Source organism: Mustela nigripes, chromosome 4 (genome assembly GCF_022355385.1).
Source record: "Mustela nigripes isolate SB6536 chromosome 4, MUSNIG.SB6536, whole genome shotgun sequence".
Lineage (NCBI taxonomy): Eukaryota > Metazoa > Chordata > Mammalia > Carnivora > Mustelidae > Mustela > Mustela nigripes.
The window spans coordinates 108,833,717-108,855,440 of record NC_081560.1 but is presented as its reverse complement, the minus strand read 5'-3'; the positions used below and the strand labels follow the sequence as shown (position 1 = coordinate 108,855,440).

Genomic DNA, 21,724 nt, shown 5'->3' with positions numbered 1-21,724 from the left:
CAAGAACATTTCCTACTTCTCTCATGCATATTCTTATAGGCCACCTTATTACAGGAGAAACTTCAGTTAAAGCTATGAAGACCACACAGAATTTTAGGATTGTGGGGTTTTAGCGGATTATGCGTATTTTTTTCATTAACACCAGTTCTTGGCCATACAGTGGTAATACCTTTTGTATTTTGAGTACCTGCCAACCTATTAGCATCCACCTTAGAATAGGCCTTCCTTGAGCACAAAGATTAACTTCTTGGCTAACAATATGGCAACTAAAAGATAAATCAACATTATCAAAATACTGTCTGGGCCAAGCCTCTTCACTGATAATTCAAACATTAGGAATGGTTAAAAAAAAAATGCAACATATACTAAGACAATTAAATGGATCAAAAGGAGGGATGCCTGGTTGGTTCAGTAGGTTAAGCATCCGCCTTTGGCTCAGGTCATGATCCCAGGGTCCTGGGATGGAGCCCTACATAGGGCTCCTTGCTCAGCGGGGAGCCTGCTTCTTCAGACTCTCCCTCTGCCTGCTGTTCTCCGCTTGTGTGCTCTCTCTCCCTCTCAAAAATAGTTTCTGCTAGCCAATTTAACTGCCTGCTAAGACAAAACAAAACAAAAATCAATACTCTTCAAGGAATATAATAGATCCAGAGATCCTGTGATGAATTATTCACAATATCTAGGATACAATCCAAAGTACTTAATATAAGACAAACCAATCAATACCCAAGAAAAAAGACAATAATCAATAAAGACAGAACTCAACATGATTCAAATATTAAACTAAACAGACAGGATTTTAAAGTCATTATTACATCTAAGGTCAAACCTGTAAAGAAAATATGTTCAAAATGAATGAGCTCAGGAAATTTTAGAGAAATAAAACTACAAAAGAGAATTAAAGGGACATGCAAGAACTGTGAAGTACAATATCTAAAATACACTCATCAGTGAGGTTCAACAGCAGATCTGAGATGCAGAAGAGTCTGTCAATATGAACCCAGATGGAAGGAATTATCAAATGTGAAAAACAGAAAGAATTTTTTAAAAATGGACACAGCCTCATGATCTGTGGAACAATGGCAAAAGGTCTAACATGCAGGTAATTGGAATCCCAGAAAGAGTGGAGAAAATGAGCCTGAGGAAAATTTTTTGAAGAAATAATAGCTGAAAGTTTCTCAAATTTGGTAAAAAACAGATTTACAGATAGAAGAAAGTTGCCAAACCCTGAGCAGCACAGCCAGAAAGAATAAACCACACCCAAGGTACAACACAACCAAACTGCTTAAAACCAAATACAAAGGGGCACGTGGGTAGCTCAGTGGGTTAATCCTCTGACTTTGGCTCAGATCATGATCTCAGGGTCCTGGGATCGAGCCCCACATCAGGCTCCCTGCTCAACGGGAAGCCTGCTTCTCCCTCTCCCACTCCCCCTGCTCGTGTTCCCTCTCTCCCTGTGTCTTTCTCTGTCAAGTGAATAAATAAAATCTTTAGAACAAACAAACAAATATAAAAAGAAAATCTTAAAGGCAGCAAGGACAAACAGACGAAAACACCACTTACACATACCATACATAGGGACAACAATATGAAGGATAGTTGGCTTCTCACCAGAAACAATGAAGGTCAGAAAATATCAAAACGGCATCTTTAAAATACTGAAAAGAAAAGAAGTCAACCCAGACTTTCTATATCCAGAAAATACTCCAGAAGAAAACAGGGGGAGGGGAGGGAGGGAGACAGAATAAAGACAAAATAAAAACATTTTCAGAAAAAGGAAAACGAATCAAATTCATTACAGTAAACTTGCACATTCAGAAAACCTGAATACTCAGGAAGGGATGAGGGGCACTAGAAATGTAAATGTGTGGGCAAATATAAAAGATGATCCTCTAGATTACTTTAATACATGTTTAGCTATTTAAAGCACAAGTTATAACACTATACTCATCTTATATTTTACATGAATGCGTACATTAATTTTAAGAAAAATGACAATATAGGATGTACACTGTAATCTTTCTGTCAACTACACATAAAAAAGAGGAGTGCAAAGAGCTGTAGCTGATAGGACAACAGAGAAACTGAAATGGAATTCTAAAAAATACTCAAACCCAAAGAAGGTAGGAAAGAGGACCAGAAACAGAAAATCGTAGAATAAAGAGCAAAATCAAAAACACTTCAATAACTGCATTAAATGTAAATGGATAAACACTTCATTTAAAAGGTAGAAGAGATTCTCAGACTAGATCAAAAGGAAGACCCAACTACATGCTGGGAAACACAATTTCTTTCTTTCCATCTACTTATGTATATATCTATATCTATTAAAAAAGAGGGGTGCTTGGGTCTCTCAGTCCATTAAGCATCTGCCTTCAGCTCAGATCATGATCCTGAGGTCCTAGGATTGAGTCCCACATCAGGCTCCTTGCTCAGGGGGGTGCCTGCTTCTCTCTCTCCTTCCACCTGGGGCTCCTGCTGCTTGTGCTCTCTCTCTGGCAAATAAATAAATTAAAATCTTAAAAAAAAAAATACATCAATACATCATGACCAAGAGGAAGAGGAGGTTGATTTAACATTTCAGAATCAACAGATGTTAATTCATCCCACTAACAGAATAAAGGAGAAGAACCTGGAAACATTCTATATGCCCAGCAACTGGAAAATGGATAAACATGTTGCTGGAATACAGCTTAGCAATTAAAAAGAGGAAAAGGGATAGGGCACCTGGCTGGCACAGTGGGTAGAGTATGTCCTCTTGATCTCAGGGTTGTGAGTTCAAGCCCCACATTTGGTAAAAAGCTTACTTAAAAAAAAAAAAAAGAAAGAAAGAAAAGGGAAAAATCATGAATACATACAAGCACATGGATGAGCTACAAAAACATGTTGAGTGAACGACGCCTTACAGAGGGGAGTACTTTATGATTCTATTTACATATGAAATATCACAAACAAGCAAAACCAGTTTATGATAACAGAGAAAAAAAAAAAAAAGGGAAGAGTGGCCACCTCTCAAAAGTGGGACAGGGCGATAGGGGTTTGGGTTTGGGTTACACAGCTTTATGCAGTTTAAATTAACCAAGGGGGTGCTGGCTGGCTCAGTCAGAAAAACATGTGACTCTTGATCTCAGGACCATGAGTTCGAGCCCCACAGAGATTACTTAAATAAATAAAAACTTAAAAAAAAACATAACTGACCTAATGTAGAGATTACTTAAATAAATAAAAACTTAAAAAACTGACCTAATGTACATTTCACTGTGCATAAAATTAAAAAAAAAACACAAATATTAAAGCCCAGTTAATGGAAAAAAATAAAAGTCTAGTTAATGATATGCATGTGGAAGTACTTAGGGACAAAGTGTCAGGATGCCTGAAACTGACTCTGAAATACAGTCAGGAAAAATAAGAAGATAGATCATTGAACAACTTTATATATGATAAAGCAAATACAGCAAACTTTTTTTTTTTTTAAGATTTTATTTATTTGAAAGAGAAAGGGAGAGCATGAACAGGGTGAGGGGCAGAGAGAAAGGCAGACTCCCAGCTGAGTAGGGACCCCGAGGTGGAGCTGGATCCTGAAACTCCAGGATCATGACCTGGGTTGAAGGCAGACGCTTAACTGACTGAGTCACCCAGGTGCCCTGAAATATAGCAAAATGTTGACTACTGTAGAAATTAGGTGGCTACATGGGCATTCACTGTATAATTCCTCCAAGATTTCTACAAATGGATCTCTTCAAATACAATTCCTTCCTAATATACTCCTTCAGATGTACTCCATGAATAAATCAGATTACCCTACATACCAGGAAGAGAGTAACCCCAGTTGTTTTAAACTTTGAGTCCCTCAACATCTTTATTACAAAAGACATTTGAAGTAGCTGTTAGTCTTGTATTATAGAGACAGACTTTCAGGGTTGGAACGAAGAGACACTAATACTTGCTTATACCTCAGAGTCCCAAAGTTTCCGCATTCATTATCAACTTTTGTTATTCCTTAGGCTTTAGGGGATTTTAGGTTGGGAATTTCTAATCTGCCCCAACCTTTTCTTTTCTAGATATAACACATTATTTTTCACTGGTATTCTGTGCCCTAACCAGCACATTACTTTATTATGCTATACTGTATCCAATCAGTAAGGGAAGAAAAGTGCAAATCTTCCAACCAGATGTAATTATATAGTCTTCCAGTCTACTATATGCCATGAGGAAAAAGCTGGTATTTTTTAAAAAGAAAAATGGGGAAAACCTTGTACAAAACAAAGCATTACCTCTTGTTCTGCCTGATAAAGCTTGACCGTGATGTTCCTCTGGAAACCCACATCACTGGCATCATAAAACACCCCAAGACTGGTAATAACGATGGGGTAGAGAACTCGGAAGCTCACGCTGACAACTCGGTCCTCAGAAATTCCTGATGAAGTGTCTTCAGAAAGACTGAAAGCCTCAATTTCCTGGTTCAAAACTAAGGAAATCATAAGAAAGAGTTTTACATAACCAAACAAATAAAATCTTACAATTCTTTCACAAATGGCAGCAATTAAGGAAATTCTTCAGAAATATGGCTGCTTCTAGGAAAAAAATAAGTTAATTTTGAAATTTAAGAATGAAATTTTTAGCTATATCTAGATAAAATATTTAATTATCAAAACTACTTTAATAAGTTTTTGTATGTACATGTGTGCATATGTATGTCTAAATGCCATAGAGGAATAATCTATTAGGAAAGTTTCGATAAATAGGGATATTAAAACAGTACCTAATGCAGTGAAAAATAATGAGAAAATTTAGTCTTGCTCTGCAAATTCCAAAGACCCTTCTTCTTGTTGGGCAATTTAAAATACTTGTGATGTCACAGGACAAAAGTCCTTGAAATCACTTCCAATAACACTGAAAATTTCTACATAATACCGATAAATACTACATAATACTGATAAAAGAGAAGCACATCAGAGTAGCATTTCTGACCAAATACTGTGTGCCATGCCCCATCACATTTACAACTTCACAACTACACTGAGTGGTCGTGGCATTATCTGACCTCACGTGTAATGATACTGAGGCCTGGTGATGTTAAGTAACTTGCCTGAGGTCACGGAAAGTGGCAGAGGCAGGAATCAACCCCAGGTTTATGAACTTCAAACTCAGTACTCTTTCCACTCCCCACAGCTTCCTAAATCGAAGCCAAAAACAGTCCTTTACAAATAATGTTTTCAATTACTGTAAATGAATCAGGACCGATTACACGAAGTAGTTCACATGGCTGAGAATATCAGTGCTAGTTTGTAAAGTAATATAGAAACTTATTCTAAAAGACTTTATCAAAGTTCTTTGTATCTTTCAGAGCTGTGGTTTTCCAATTTTCCTGCTCACACAACCACATCAGTTAAACACATTTGTACACACACTCATATACCTATTTATAAAATAGACACATATATTGATACCAATATATTCAGTCTGTATAAAGAAAACATTGTCTTCTTTTCAGATAAACAGAAATTCAGTGTTCTTCCCACACCCAGCAGATCATCTGGATCCCTACCTTTGAATTCCTAGGATGTTATTTTACACTTAGTAATGCTCAATAAAATGTGCCTGATGGAATTGATGACCCTCCACCCACTTACATACATAAGCAGAAGGGGGAAGAAGGTGGTTACACATTTTGTCATGGGTTGGCCAAGCACTGGCCACAGTGTCTAGACTCCAAAGAAACTGGATGACAGCAAAATGTTTTCTTTTTAATACACTCAGTAAATATAAAAGATTCAAAGTATATGCATATAGGTTAAGCATGCTAAAACCTAACTACATATCTATTAAAAACAAATATACCTTGAACTTCAAGCTACCTAGACACAGGAAGTCCTGCTGCTTTAGTAATGTTATTAATCAAAACTTCTAGATATTCAGAGGAGCATGATGATTAATTAATACTCACGATGACCTTAAGGTATTGAAATAAAATGAAAATGACATTTGAGTCATCAAAAAGATAAAATAAGGTTCAATGTAAATTTAGTCACACCTGGAATGCAAGTTGGCACAGCCTCTTTGGAGAACAGTGTGGAGATTCCTCAAGAAATTAAAAATAGGGGGCGCCTGGGTGGCTCAGGGGTTAAGCCGCTGCCTTCGGCTCAGGTCATGATCTCAGGGTCCTGGGATCGAGTCCCGCATCGGGCTCTCTGCTCAGCGGGGAGCCTGCTTCCTCCTCTCTCTCTGCCTGCCTCTCTGCCTACTTGTGATCTCTGTCAAATAAATAAATAAAATCTTTAAAAAAAAAAAGAAATTAAAAATAGAACTTCCCTATGACCCTGCAATTGCACTCCTGGGTATTTACCCCAAAGGTACAGATGTAGTGAAAAAGAAGGGCCACCTGTACCCCAATGTTTATAGCAGCAATGGCCACAGTCGCCAAACTATGGAAAGAACCAAGATGCCCTTAAACAGACGAATGGATAAGGAAAATGTGGTCCATATACACTATGGAGTATTATGCCTCCATCAGAAAGGATGAATACCCAACTTTTGTAGCAACATGGACCGAGACTGGAAGAGATTATGCTGAGTGAAAGAAGTCAAGCAGAGAGAGTCAATTATCATATGGTTTCACTTATTTGTGGAGCATAACAAATAGCATGGAGGACATGGGGAGTTAGAGAGGAGAAGGAAGTTGGGGGAAATTGGAAGGGGAGGTGAATCATGAGAGACTATGGACACTGAAAAACAATCTGAGGGGTCTGAAGTGGCGGGGGGAGTGGTGGGAGGTTGGGGTACCAGGTGGTGGGTATTATAGATGGCACGGATTGCATGGAGCTCTGGGTGTGGTGAAAAAATAATGAATACTGTTATGCTGAAAATAAATAAATTTAATTAAAAATAAATAAATAAATGAATCTTTAAAAAAAATTTAGTCACACCTATTAAAATTTTTTTAATCTAGGTATTGCACTTATGAAAATTTTCTATTAATTAATAGCTTCATTCCTTTACTATTAATGGATAATAATACTTAACATAATAAAAATCTGGTTAATTCAAGCTGAGGTTTTTAAAAATTTGATTTGGTTTTGGATTTCAAATGTAATTTGTTCTAGGCTATTCTTACATCATCAGGATTGCAACATTTTATTAGGTTCATGGTTCTTTTGGGACTCCAGCACAAGCTAATGGACTGCCTCACAGAAACACAATTACACATGACATTTTCCTTACAATATTAACTAAAAGAGCATAAGTAAGAAAACTCAGCTTTATACAATAGATAATTTATTTAAAAAGCTAACTGAAACTTAACTTTATAAAAGGCAGGTTCTTATAAAATAACATTAAGTACCATGTCCCTAAGTTTAAGTATCAACTTATTTCATCCTGTCAATGCCTATGAGGTAAATACTTTTATCCCCAATTTATAGATGGTGAAACTGAGGCACAAATGGGGTAAATAACTGACCAAAGGTCACACAGCTCAAAAAGGTAGAGCCTAGACGCAAAACCATGGAACCTGACTTGAAAGCCCAGGCTTTCAACGACAACACTGTCATTGCCTGTAAGAGTAAGGTGTACATAAGACCTGACAAATCTTAAAATTCCAGGGGTCATAATTGGCACACTTAAGACTGTGAAAAGTTTACTTTTCCTTAGAACCATAGCTGAACATAACAGGAAATGCTGGTAAAGAAAGACATCTGCTTACACAGTTAGCAACATCCTAAAACTGGTTCCCTGGAAATAGAGGAACCTGATTAGGGCCATCTTTCTTCATCATCAACTCCCACAAATCTTTATCTGTAAGGAATACAAAATATTACTCATTTAAAATTTTTACTACTTGTTTCTTTTGTAGGAGGTTATAGGCAATAATCCTAAGGGAAAGTTGACTCATAATATTTGTATCAAGGTTACTATAAATTGACAAGATGGTGAAATCAGCAGGTGTCTCAAAGTTCAAAACTCAAGTTTTCTAGGATTATCTATGCACAAGGAAATCTCCAGATGCATGTGAATCATACTGAGAAACAAACTCTCCTGGATCCTGAAATTAACTATATCTAAAAAGACTCTTCACAGAGAGCTAGAGCGATCACTCAATCTGTCAAAAAGGATGAAAGGTACATTTTGATGAAAGCTTGATCTTAGTCGAGCGGACCACCAGACTAGCCAGCTTAGCAACTTTTCCTCAACATCAAACTTGTACACGGAGGCACAGAGCTGTGGAAAAAGATGACTCACCCGGATTCGTGATGTTGAGCAGTCTGCAGGAATAAGGATCTTCCCTGTCTTCCACAGGCACATCGCAGCCATGAGCTCCTATTATGAACTTCACAAGCACACTGAAAGGTGTATTGGCATTACCATCAGATACTGATCAGCACTCTGCGCATGCCCGTTTCCTCATGCCCATTTCAAAGCTTTTACTTTAAGACCCAAATATTTATTCTAACTTTATTTTTCTAGTCTAGCAAAACAGGAACAAGCAAAATGAAAGTTGCCAACCACCACGTGACATGTGGATAAGCCCTCTACTGTAGTACTATGTCAAAGCGAGTATGAATATGTTTGGCCGGGCTACCAGCAAATGCTCATACTAATTAAAAACAAACCACAGTAAAGTCAGTTTCTCACAGTCCAACCTAAAAACATATCTGTATCTGCAATCTTCTTTATTTACTTTCCTCTATTGTATTCCTATTTCCTATTCCTATTCCTATTTCCTCTATTGCTCCAGACCAGATTAGTCTTCCTATTCAAGAAGAGGTCTTCTTGTCTCCTACACCTTATAGGTGTAGGAGCCTGTAACCTGTTGCTCCTTCCCTACACGTTACAAATACGATGAAGTCTTGATACTCATTTCTATTTACTGACCATCCCTTCCTTGTCTCCACCTTTTTTAGTGAAGTCCCACAAAGGAATGAACTAAAATTGTAGGCTCTAGTTTTTCATCTCCCACTCACTTTATAAAACAGAAATTTTAGCTTCAATACCCACCACTTATACTGAGCTGTTTACCACCAACGTAACCACTGATTTGCTGCTAAATCCAGACAACTTTTCAGCCCTTCAGTCTGTATTTCAAGAATGCTTCAAGAGCTTCCTTACAAGGCTCTTTCCCCCCAACTATGTGGCTGGCTCAGTCACTTGCACTGGCTCTTCTTCGCCAACTCTGCCCATTATGGTAGATATTAAAGCAGGGCTTTGGCTCTGGGTCTCTTCTCACTCTTTCTGCCTGCTCTCCCTGGACAATATTTATTCTCAAGACTTTAACTAGCTTGGGAAAGATTCCCAAATTAGCATCTCTAGTTTGGACCCATTTCCTAAAAGATCCGTATGTATCCATTGAACATTTTTTCCCAGATGGCCCATAGATGACAGTGGTGTGCTGGAACCTGCTCCTACTAGCTTATGAAAGCCACCTGCTAAATCTTCAGGAATTCTGTGGGCTAGTTATTAAGAACAGACTTTATTAAATTATATAAACTTACAATGAAACACACTGCTTTAAAAACAAAGAAAATATTCAAATTAATGATTTCTTAATTATTTCACTACTACCTATGTTCTTGAGGTTATATTTACCTATTATATCTGGGCAGTAGAAATAAAATGGTATGCTACTACATATCTTTCCCCAGTCTGTGTTCAGAGATGTTGTGTTAGTTGGTTGAAGTGGGTCATGGTGGGAATATTTATACCACGGAAACTAGCGAACACTACAAATAAGGATTTCATTGACTTTAAGGGATGGAGAAAAAAACCTAAATTGTTGGAGGAAAAATTAACGAAGATTAAACTTAAAAAAGTAATACATGTCTTCATATATCAGTGGAACAGAATAGACAGTACAGAGATAAACCCACAATTAATCAATGACAATGGAGGCAATTAATTAATGATAATTAATCAATGACAATGGAGGCAAGGATATCCAATGGGAAAAAGAGTCTCTTCAACAAAGGGTTTGGGAAAACTGGACAGCTACCTGCAAAAGAACGAAATGAGACCACTTCCTACACCACAAACAAAAATAAACTCAAAATGGATTAAAAACCTAACTGTGAAACCTAAATCCATAAAACTCCTAGAAGAGAACATAGGCAGCAATTTCTCTGATGACAGCTGTAGAAACATTTTTCTAGCTATGTTTCCTCAGGCAAGAGAAACAAAAGCAAAATTAAACTACTGGGGCTACATCAAAATAAAAGCCTCTGCACAGTGAAGGAAACAATAAAACTAAGAAGCAACCTATGGAATGGGAGAAGATACTTGTAAATGACAAATCCGATAAAGAGATAATATCCGAAATGCATAAAGAACTTATACAACTTAACATCAAAAAACCGAACAACCCAATTAAAAAATGGGCAGAAGACATGAATAGACAATTTTCTAAAGAAGACATACAGATGACCAACAGACAGATGAAACCATGTTCAATGTGATTCATCCTCATGGAAATGCAAATCAAAATCACAATGAGATACCACCTCACAGGTGTTAGAATGGCTAATACCAAAAAGACAACAAATAACAAGCATTGGTAAGGATGTGGAGAAAAGGGAACCCTTGTGCACTGCTGGTGGGAGAGCAAACTGCTGTAGCCACTGTGGAAAACAGTATGGAGGGCCCTCAAAAAATTAAAAATAGAACTATCAGGGCACCTGGGTGGCTCAGTGGGTTAAAGCCTCTGCCTTTGGCTCAGGTCATGATCCCAGGGTCCTGGGATCGAGCCCTGCACTGGGCTCTCTGCTCGGTGGGGAGCCTGCTTCCTCCTTTTTCTGCCTGCCTTTCTGCCTACTTGTGATCTCTGCCTGTCAAATAAATAAATAAAATCTTTAAAATAAAAAAAACAGAATTACTATATGATCTAGTAATTCCAGTATTGGGTATTTACCCAAAGAAAATGAAAACACTAATTCGAAAAGATATATGCATCTGTATTTATTGCAACATTATTTATAGTAGCCAAGATATGGAAGCAACCCAATCATTCTTTGACGGATGAATGGATAAAGATGTGGTATATACATATACAATGGAATATTACTCAGTCATAAAAAATGAACTCTTGGCATTTGCAGCAACACAGATCTAGATAGAGTATTGTGCTAAGTGAAATAATTCGGAGAAAGACAAATACCACATGATTTCACTTATATGTGAAATTTAAGAAACGAACAAAAAAAAGAGATAAACCAAAAAAACAGTCTCTTCATAATTAATTTTATTTTATTTTTAAAAGATTTTATTTATTTGTCAGACTGTGAAAGAGAGAGTGAGTGCATGTACAAGTAGGGAGAGCAGTAGGCAGAGGGGGAACCAGGCTCCCCGCTGAGCACAAAGCCTGATGCAGGACTCGATTTCAGAGCCCGGGACCATGACCTGAGCTGAAGGTAGACGCTTAACTGACTGAGCCACCCAAGTGTCCCCCAAAACACAGGCTCTTGAGTACAGAGAACAAACTGGTGGTAGCTAGAGGGGAGGTGGGTGGAGGGGATGGGAGAAACAGGTGAAGTAGATTGAGAGTCTATTTATCTTGATAAGCATTGTGTAATGTACAGAATTGTTGAATTACTATATTGTACACCTGAAACTAATGTAACACTATATGATTAATAACTGATTTAAAAATAAAAAGAAAAAAGTGATGTGTCTGTAGCCACCCCATTGTGAATAGCACAAAAAACTGAGGAACCATCCTTCCACTATTCAAAACTTATTACAAGTTTTTTTTTTTTTTAAAAGATTTTATTTATTTATTTGACAGAGAGAGATCACAAGTAGGCAGAGAGGCAGTCAGAGTGAGAGGGGAGAAGCAGGCTCGCCGCTGAGCAGAGAGCCTGATGTGGGGCTCGATCCCAGGATCCTGGGATCATGACCTGAGCTGAAGGCAGAGGCTTTAATCCACTGAGCCACCCAGGCGCCCCAACAAGTTTTGATTCAACAAAGAAGTCACTGATTTTACTGATGAAGAGTAAAGTTCTGACATATATCTCGGTTGTCACTTCAGTTTTACTCTATCTTAAAGAAAATATTTATGTCCAAACTGCACTCCTGTCAGGTGCGACATGTAATTGGTTAGATACAAAGGTCTAGAACAATGGGAGCATTCATGGGAATCATGGAATTTATAATAAAGAGAGGCGCGTCTGCTATTATCTGTCAGCTACTCACCATACATCATTTATATCAGCAAAACTTAGAACACATACATATGCACAAGTACACATAATTGTTATGCTTCCGAGAGCCAGTTGGTAAACTTCCACCAGCACTCTACTGCCTTCAGGTACCAGACTCAACATACCCACCACAGAACTTCTCTCCCATGAAACCTGCTCTTTTCATCTAGTGTTTTTGCCTTGATTGATTATTCTCCAAGTTAGAAAGCTAGCAATCATCCTCCACTCCTTTTTCTCCTCTCCCTCTTGCTGTTTATTTACCTTTTTCTTCTAAGGTCACACTTCAGTTCAGCCCCTCAGCGCCTAGCCAGGTCTCAGCAAACCATGCCTCTGTCCCCACAGCTGTTCTGCAGGGCCTGGCCACAGCCTGCCCCTGGGCTGGATGGCCTCCCTCTCTACCTCATAATCCCTGTCTCTCGGCCCCACTTTCCTTCCCGAGCGCTTCATCTCACTCATCCACACCCTCCTCTGAACTCCCCTCCCCAACCCAGGGTTCCAGTTACATGGAACTGTTTGGAGTTTCCCAAACACTCCAGGCTGTTTTCTATCTATCTATACGATAGCACATATAACATTTTATTACACTGTTACATCTATTTCCTTCTATTAAACTTCAAGCTCCCATAAAGACTGGGACTCTATGGCAACTATCTTTGCATTCTACCACATGCAGTAAACTACGTGCATGCAGCAGAAGATACTCAATAGTTACTTGTGAAATTGACAATTTATTAATTTTATTACAAAGGCTTTTCATTAAATAATGTCCTGGAAGTGTATGTGGAATCTGGCTCCTTCAGTGAAATGTAAGATTTGAAGGTAAGCCACAGCCACAGAAATGCAAACATTTTCGTTTACTAATGGCCAATTAAGGCAGAATACCCATTCGTAAACAACTAGCATTTAGAACAAAAGTATAAACAGAAATGAGTAAGTTTGTTGACTAAATTATTGCAGATATTTAACAAATTCGTTTTTTAAAAGCCATCTTAAATATTCTTACTAGATTCACAAAATTACTCTGCCCTAAGAAGTTTTTGGCTAGTATCTATTTTTATATAAGTATCCCATCATTAGAACAAATCACCAAGCTTACTAAATTTAAAGCAGTAATGCTATGATGGCAAATAAATGACTCGTGACTATCTGAATGTTAATTTTCCTCACTACATTTAGTCTGAGTCATTCCCTCAAGAGATGTTGAGTGTCTTACTCTGTGCCAAGTTAGGTTCCAAGTACTAGGAATACATCAGTGAAATAAGTGATATTCCCCGGGTGCCTGGGTGGTTGAGTTGGTTGAACACCCAACTCTTGGTTTTGGCTCAGGTCAGGATCTCAGGTTGTAGGATTGAGCCCAATGTCGGGCTCCACACCCAGTGCGTTGAGCCTGCTGAAGATCCTTTCTCCTTGGCTCCCTCTCCCTCAAACCCTTCCCCTGCTCACTTGTGTTTTTTCTCTTTCTCTGAAAATAAAATCTTAAAAAAAAAAAAAACAAAACGTTAAAGTCCCTACACTCACGAAACTATATTCTCATGGGGAAAGACAATTTAAAACACAAAGCTAAATATAATAAAAATGCTAGTTGATAATAAGTATTATAAAGAAAAATGAAGTCAAGGGAGGATGGAGAGCGAAAAGGGCTTAGATGCTTTTTAATAAAGAGCTGCCTCCTGCTAAGGTGAATTCTAAACAGAGAGCTGAAAAATGTGAGACTGTGAACAACGAGGATTGTCCAGTGGAAGAGTGGTAAAGACAGGGAGACAGTAAGTGCAAAGGCCCCAAGGCAGAAGCACACTTAGTGTATGATGGAAGCACGGTAATGTTAACCAGTGTAGGCGAAGTAGATGTAGATAAGGTCAAAGACCACAGTGAGCACTTGGTATTTCACTCTGAGCAAAAGAGAAGCCAATGTAGGGGTATGAACAGAAAATAGACGTAACTTGATGAATTTTAAAAGAAGCACACTGGCTGCTGCACAGAAAATAAAATACAGGGGAACAAAGGTAGAAGGAAATCCATATAGAGGCAGCCGCAAGAATCCAGGTGAGAGGTAATGTGGCCTGATGGGCCTGATGGGGAGAGGGTGGTGGTTCTGATGGTAGTGGTAGACGTGGTGAGGGGTTGGATTCTGGATAATATAGAAAGGTAGCACCAAGAAAACATGCTGATGGGTTGGATGTGGCATGTGAGAGAAAGAAGAAATCAAGATAACAATGTAGTACAAATTTTTAAAATTTCCTATTTTCCTGGAGCCTCAACATCCTCACAAAGAGGTTATGAGCATCCTCCCCAGGTGACCTGATACACTGGAGTGATAAAGCTGGTCCCTGCCATAAGATCCCCCTCTGGCCCTCCCTCACTCACCCAGTGACATTCGAACACAACAGTGAAATCCTCTCCCTCCTCCTGCTTGTATAGGCCCCTGTGGCCCCCATAAAGGCATGTACCCATGGGGCCCCACTGTGGACTCGCCACCTGCCTGGTTGAACCTGCTCCCTGGACGCTCCTCCTGTGTGGCCGCCCCCTGTGTGGCGCACTGGGCCTCCTTCTCTAGGACTTGGGAGTGGACTAGATCTAATCTCATAGGCCTCTCCCAGTGTACCTTCTGTGACCATGCTGGACGGATCCTTAAAGACCCATAAGGGGGACTCACTCCCTCATTTATAACATAGTCACTGGGGTTTTCTGAGCAACAGGTAGAGAGGGGTCATTATTCTCTGGGACAGAAAAAGAAGGAAGTGCAGGTTTTGGATGAGGTTCTGACAGCAGTGAGGAGTCCAAGGCCTTTCATTTGCTGGTTTATCGGTACTATTATCATTGAGATCATGAACCAAGGAAATCTGTCTTGAAAAGGAATGAAAGCCGCTATGAATAAGATAGGAAATCTATAAATGTTCACAACTGATGACAAGAAAATGCTACAACTGTGTAGCTAATCAGTCCCAAATGTGCCAGTGTAATGCAATCCTAAGAGGGCCATGGAGAACCGCCTATCATCTGAGTGTCTCCGCAGAACTAAAAGTTCAGTCTCCCATGCTTCTGTTCCACTAGCCCCTCACGATGTCATCTTCAGAGCCTGGTCTCATTGCTAAGGTCTTGGGCTCCTAACCAATAACTGAGCCATCTAATACCAACATGAGATGTGCTACCAAAGCTCAGCCGTGGAAGGGCAGGCAGGAAAAAGAGCTACACACTGCAGAGCACACAATTTAAGAAACACTACAGAACAGGAAAAATTCAGTGTGTCTCTGTGAAGTTGGTAAAAAGCATATTTAGACACAAACATGTCTAACCAGAGACTTATTTTGGAATAGAACTTTTTTTTAAAATTTATATTTTATTTTATTTATTAGAGAGAGAGAGAGAGAGATCACAAGTAGTCAGAGAGGCAGGCAGGGTGGGGGGAGAAGCAGACTCCCTGCTGAGCAGAGAGCCTGATGTGGGGCTTGATCCCAGGACCCTGAGATCATGACCTGAGCCAAAGGCAGAGGCTTTAACCCACTGAGCCACCCAGGTGCCCCTGGAATAGAACCTTCTAAGAATTACTATTCTAGGGGCACCTGAGTGGTTAAGTGTCCAACTCTCGATTTCAGCTCGGGTTATGACCTCAGGGTGGTGACATCCAGCCCTGCACTGGGCTCTGTGCTGGGCATGGAAACCGCTTAAGGTTCTTTCTGATTCTTTCTCCCTCTCCTTCTGCCCCTCTCCCTGCTCACTCTTGCTCTCTTAAAAAAAAGGAACTACTATTCTAAAAACAAAACAAACTAGGTATCTATAAATGCTAGTATGTTAACCAATGAATATATTCTCCCCTAATTATCTTTCCATTAAGAACTATGTGACTCTATGTGAAGGGAAAGCAAAATAAAACAGCCATTTCTCCCAAGAAGAGTGGCTACATGCCTAAATTAACATTTCTGACTGTCTCAGGAGAGGTTATCCAGAACATTTACTCAGTTAATCAGGCAAGTGCCAACTCAGAAAACCTACCGTTGACTTAATGATGGATGTTGTATTAAATGCTTCAGCCAGGTGCTTCTTATCACATTTCGAAGTTCGTGGTTATTGCGAGCAGACAACACACCAACTACCACATCATAGTGACTAGACTTCCACTGAGGAAATGAGGCCAATTGATCTAGAAATAAGCAACAATAAATTAGAAATGTCATATCTCAATTACTGTTCATATGTGACATAAAAATGTTTATTATAAAGTAATACATGTTCATGTGTATAGAATATACAAAGAAATACAAAAAAATATTTAAAAAATCACACGTACCATCCAGATAACCATGACTCTTTGGCATACAGTCTTTTTGTCTTCCCTACGTATGTATATATTTATGCTTCCATAAGTACCTAAAACTTCAAAACTATTAAGATGTTTACGGTGAGAATGAGTTTGGAAAGGCAGAGTGGCATAAACCACGCAACAGTAGGCAGTATGAGTCCGTTAGGCCGCGAGCAGAATCCTGGTTCTTTTTATGTCCAGTAACAGTTATTTAACTTCTCTTTTTAATTAAAGATTAAAAACAAAACAAAACAAAACAAAACAAAACAAAACAAAAAACTTCTAGGAGTGCCTGGGTGGCTCAGTGGGTTAAAGCCTCTGCCTTCGGCTCAGGTCATGATCTCAGGATCCTGGGATCGAGCCCCTTAGCAGGGAGCCCGCTTCCCGCCCCCCCCCCCCGCCTCTCTGCCTACTTGTGATGGCTCTCTCTCAATCAATCTCTGTCAAATAAATGAATAAAAAATAAAAATTTAAAAATTAAAAAAAAAAAAAACCTTCTAAGTAATCTCAATCCGCCACATGGGGCTTGAACTCCCCACCCTGAGATCAAGAGTCTCATGTTCTACTGACTGAGCCAGCCAGCCACCCCGAAAAGTTATTTACCTTCTTGAGCCTCAGTTTCCTAGACTACAAATGGGTGTAGTAACACTTCTCATAGAGTTATTGTAAAAATTAAATGAGATGATATATATAAAGGTCTTGGTTTGGTACCAAAACAGTAGGCACTCACTGGCAACCATCTGCAAACGATAACCACCACGCAAATCCGTGCTTTCAAAAGTGAAGGCCTACGTTAACATTATAGGGGGCGCCTGGGTGGCTCTGTTGCTTGAGGAGTCGACTCTTGATTTTAGCTCAGGTCATGATCTCAGGGTCCTGAGATCAAGCCCATGTTGGGCTCTGTGCTGGGCATGGAGCCTGCCTGGGATTCTCTCTCTCCTTCTCCCTCTGTAGCCCCCCCACTACAGCTCTTGCTCTCTCTCTCAAAAAAAATTATTAAGTTTGGGAAATAAAGCTGAAAGACTAATATGCTGAAAAGTACCAGAACCCTGAGCAACACCAATAAATTCCACAGCCAGCAAACCCCGTATCACTTAATATAATATTCCAAGGAATGAACGAGGGAGGCAACATTTCCAGGGAAGCAACAAAAAAATCAAGTGACAAGTCATGCGAATGGTTCATTTTTTACTGCTGTAAGGTCTAATGGGCAGGATTACATTTAAGAAAAAAAACTGTCCTTTGTGGACAGAAGGGGAAGATATTTTGTTTTTTATCGCCAGTTTCAAAGCTGGAGAGCTACAAGCTTATACATAGCTCTGATGAGGGGCCGTTTCATCTCTTTCTCCAATGACTGGAACTGATCCAAAATGTTTCCAAAATTAAATAATCGAAGGCCAGAGAGCTTGCCTACATTACATGCAATCTTTTTATATGCCAGAGGATCCAAGCAATCAGTCAAAAGACAACAAAAACATGATGGTATTTTTTCAAAGGACCAATTAAAATAATAAGAAAATCTGGGAGACAGACCCTTCTAATAGGATACCTGAAGGATATTACATTATAATTCGTCTAAGAATATAGGAATTTTTGTGTAGATACCTTATTTTCCACAAAAGACACATTTCTAAAAACAAAAGAAACCCCCCAAAACAAACAAACAAACAAAAAAACCAATCTAAATAAAGTACAGATACTTGTTATATTAGCTTACCAGGAATCCTGTACTAAAATGAATTCTTTAAAGGCAGGAATTTGTCCTTTTTTTTTTAAGATTTATGTATTTGAGAGAGAGAGAAAGAGTGAGAACAAATGGGAGGGGGAGGGAGAGTAAGAGAGAGTCCCAAGCCGACTCCCGGCTGAGTTGGGGCTTGATCCCAGTGCTGTGAGATCCTGACCTGAGCTGAAACCAAGAGCTGGCTACTTAACCAACTGTGCCACCCAGATGCCCCAGGCAGGAACTTGTCTTTAATGTAAATACAAATTTTCCTTGCTTATAATAGACCATATTCACTGCACACCTAAAAAGTACTACACATAGAGTATCAGTTGAACACTTTGCATGTAGAGTATCACTTAATGCTCACAACACCGAAAAGTAGGTGGGGTCAGGCTCCTTACGAGACAAACAAGGCCAGAGGCACAGAGAATTCAGTAAATTCCCCTAAGGCAAACAATTAGTAAGGCGGGAGGCTAAGATTTAATCCACAGCAACTGACCTCCATTCTCCATCACCTTCAATTAGCAACACAGCTCCATGTAGCTCCTAGAGACTAAATTCCGATCTTTTATTCCTAACAGAGTCATGTTTATTCCTAACAGAGTCTTGGAGGCAAATCAGTGATAAGCAGATCACTGGAAATGCTGGTTAGCACATTACTTTTTTTTAATTTCATGGAAATTAAACATTTATATGAATGAAATAAACACTTCAGGAACATATTTTCTCAGGTACACAGAACTATAAGATGAAATCTGTACCTACTGCTGGAACTAACTCTAAATGAGTCTCAATTTGGAGGATAAGTTAAGTGCTTATGTAAAATTGGCAATGATATCCCATCTCACCCCCTACTCTTTCACAGAGAAATAGTAAGTACTTTTAACAACAGTAATGAGGCAAATGTAGTAACCAGACATATCTGACACTGATTCCAAAGCCAACGTGCTTCATGATACCCATAATAAGCTATTTAAATCCCCAGGTCTCAGCTTTCTAAAAAAAAAAACACCCCCAAAACAAAAAACCAACCAAACAAAAAACCCCGATACCAAAAAGTCTTCAGATAGTCTATTTCATCCATTACAAAATGTCTTCTGGAATTATTAAAAACTGTAGAAGAGCAAAGAGACATTTAATCTAAATGCCTCATTTACCTGACATCAGCACAAAACAAGGCTGATGCACAAAAGAAAAATCATAAAATAACTAAAACAATCTGTTAAATGCCAAATTATCACTGCTTCATTTTTGGTAGATAATCAAAATAAGCCTTTGAGAAATGGATTACATGAAACATAATTTAGCTTGTTCTTGATTGAGAAAGTCTTCATGAACAATGTCTCAAATCAGTCCCTTTCTCGTCATTAATTCTACCCCCTGCTTCAAGTCAGACTCTTATCTTTCACTGGACCATGACAGGGGTGTCCTAATCATGAGCACTGAGAGATCTGTGGAAGGGCTGAACACCGTACTGTATACCTGAAACTAACACAACACTGCATGTTAACTACACTAGAATTAAAATTTAAAAAGACAATTGGGAAATTCTGAACACTAAATATTGGAAAGAATCATTAATTTTTCTAATTGTGATGATGGTTTTGTAGTTATGGTTTTTTAATGTCTACTGATAGAGACACTATACTAAGATATTTATGAAAATAATAATTTCTCTGTTATTTGCCTCTAAATAATCCAGTGGGAAGAAGTGGGTAGGAGTGTGTATGAAAAATGTGAGTTGAAGATGTATGGTGTGTACATAATATTTGTTCTAATCTTCTACTTTTGGTATGTTTAAAAATATTCATAATAAAAACTTAAAACATGAAAAAAAAAATCCCAAGGCTATCCTAATGGTTTATCCCCGGTTTCTTCTTCTCACTGCCAAACAAGATTTTTCTGAAACTTAATAAATAAATAATAAAGATAAAGATGACCATGTGGCTTGTGAAAATCCCACAGCTTACGGCTGCAAACTACTTTTTGATCTCATTCCACTGCCATTCCTCTCCTTTGCTTCTACTCCATGTCTATGCTGCTTCTGTGGAAGTGGTTTAGTTTACACACATTTCTCCTTTTCTTGCAGAGGAGAAGGGCATGGCAGATTTTGGCCTCTGAAAAAACTTCTCCTTCCAGATATACTGAAAAATAGGTCCCTAAAGAGTCAACCAAAAAAAAACTCCTGGAAGTAATAAATTCAGTAAAGCTGCAGGACACAAAATCTATCTATAAAAATCAGAGGCACTTCTATACACTAATAATGAACTATCAAGAAAAATTCAGAAACCAATCCTATTAACAACTGAATCAGAAAGGATAAAACACCTAGGAATAAGTTTAATCAACGAGGTGAGAGAGCTGTACACTGGAAGCTGTAAGACAGTGACGAAAGAAACTGGAGAAGACACAAATAAATGGGTGCTCATGGGTGAGAATATTTTTTAAATGTCCATACTACCCAAAGCAATCTACAGATTCAATGCAATGCCTATCAAAATTCTAGTGGCATTTTTCACAGGAATACAGCAAACAACCCTAACATTTGTATGAAACCACAAAAGACCTTAAATAGCCACAGTAATCTCAGGAAAGAGCAAACAGGAGGGTATTGCGCAGCATTAGCTCTTCTATCCTCATCTAAGAGGGATGATTATAGCAATACAGGCCTACCTCAGGAAACAAGAAGAATCTTAAATAATCTAACCTTATACCTAAAGAAGCTAGAGGAAGAACAAAACCCAAAGCCAATAGAAAGAAGGCACTAGCAAAGATGAGAGCAGAAACAAATGATATAGAGACTAAGAAAACAATAGAATGGATCAATGAAACTAGGAACTGATTCTCTGAAAACATCAACAAAATTGATAAATCTCAACCAGACTCATAAAAAAACAGAGAAAGAGAGAGAGGTGGAGGGAGAGGACTCAGATAAATATCACCAGAAATGAAGGATAAGAAATAACAACCAACACCACAGAAATACAAGGATTATAAGAAATCGTTTGCCAATAAACAGGACAACCTAGATGAAATGGGTAATTTCACAGTAGCACAAACTTTCAAAGCTGAATTAGGAAGAAAAAGAAAATTTGCAGACCGGTTACCAGCAATGAAACTGAATCTGTAATCAAAAAGCCAACTAAAGTCCAGGACCAGATGGCTTCATAGGTAATTCTCCCAGACATTCAAAGAAGAGTTAGTATCTATTCTTCCCAAACTATTCCAAAAAATAACAGAGAAAAGAAATCTTCCAAATTTATTCCACAAGGCCAGCATCAGCCTGATACCAAAACCAGATAAAGACACCACAAAAAAGAACTACAAGCCAACAATTCTGATGAACATAGGTTTAAAGATTCTCAACAAAGTATCAGCCAACCGACAATACAACAAAACATTAAAAAAAATCATTAACCACGATCAGGTGGGATTTATTCCAGAGATGCAAGAGTGGTTCAATATTTGCAAATCAACCAACAAGACTGAAAAGAGACATGCGCCTCTATGTCTCCTGCAGCA

The 21,724-nt window shown here is 38.6% G+C and overlaps 1 protein-coding gene across 1 annotated transcript in view; it reads right to left on the bottom strand.

Moving 5' to 3' along the window:
* Positions 1-21,724, bottom strand: part of B3GALNT2 (beta-1,3-N-acetylgalactosaminyltransferase 2) — a 57,827-nt gene that overhangs the window by 28,495 nt on the left and 7,608 nt on the right. The window contains exons 2-4 of the mRNA XM_059397281.1: positions 16,173-16,320; positions 8,236-8,336; positions 4,272-4,465 (exon numbers count right to left, since the gene is read on the bottom strand). Of these exons, the coding sequence (XP_059253264.1) occupies positions 4,272-4,465; positions 8,236-8,336; positions 16,173-16,320 (443 nt within the window). The remainder of the gene's footprint in view (positions 1-4,271; positions 4,466-8,235; positions 8,337-16,172; positions 16,321-21,724) is intronic.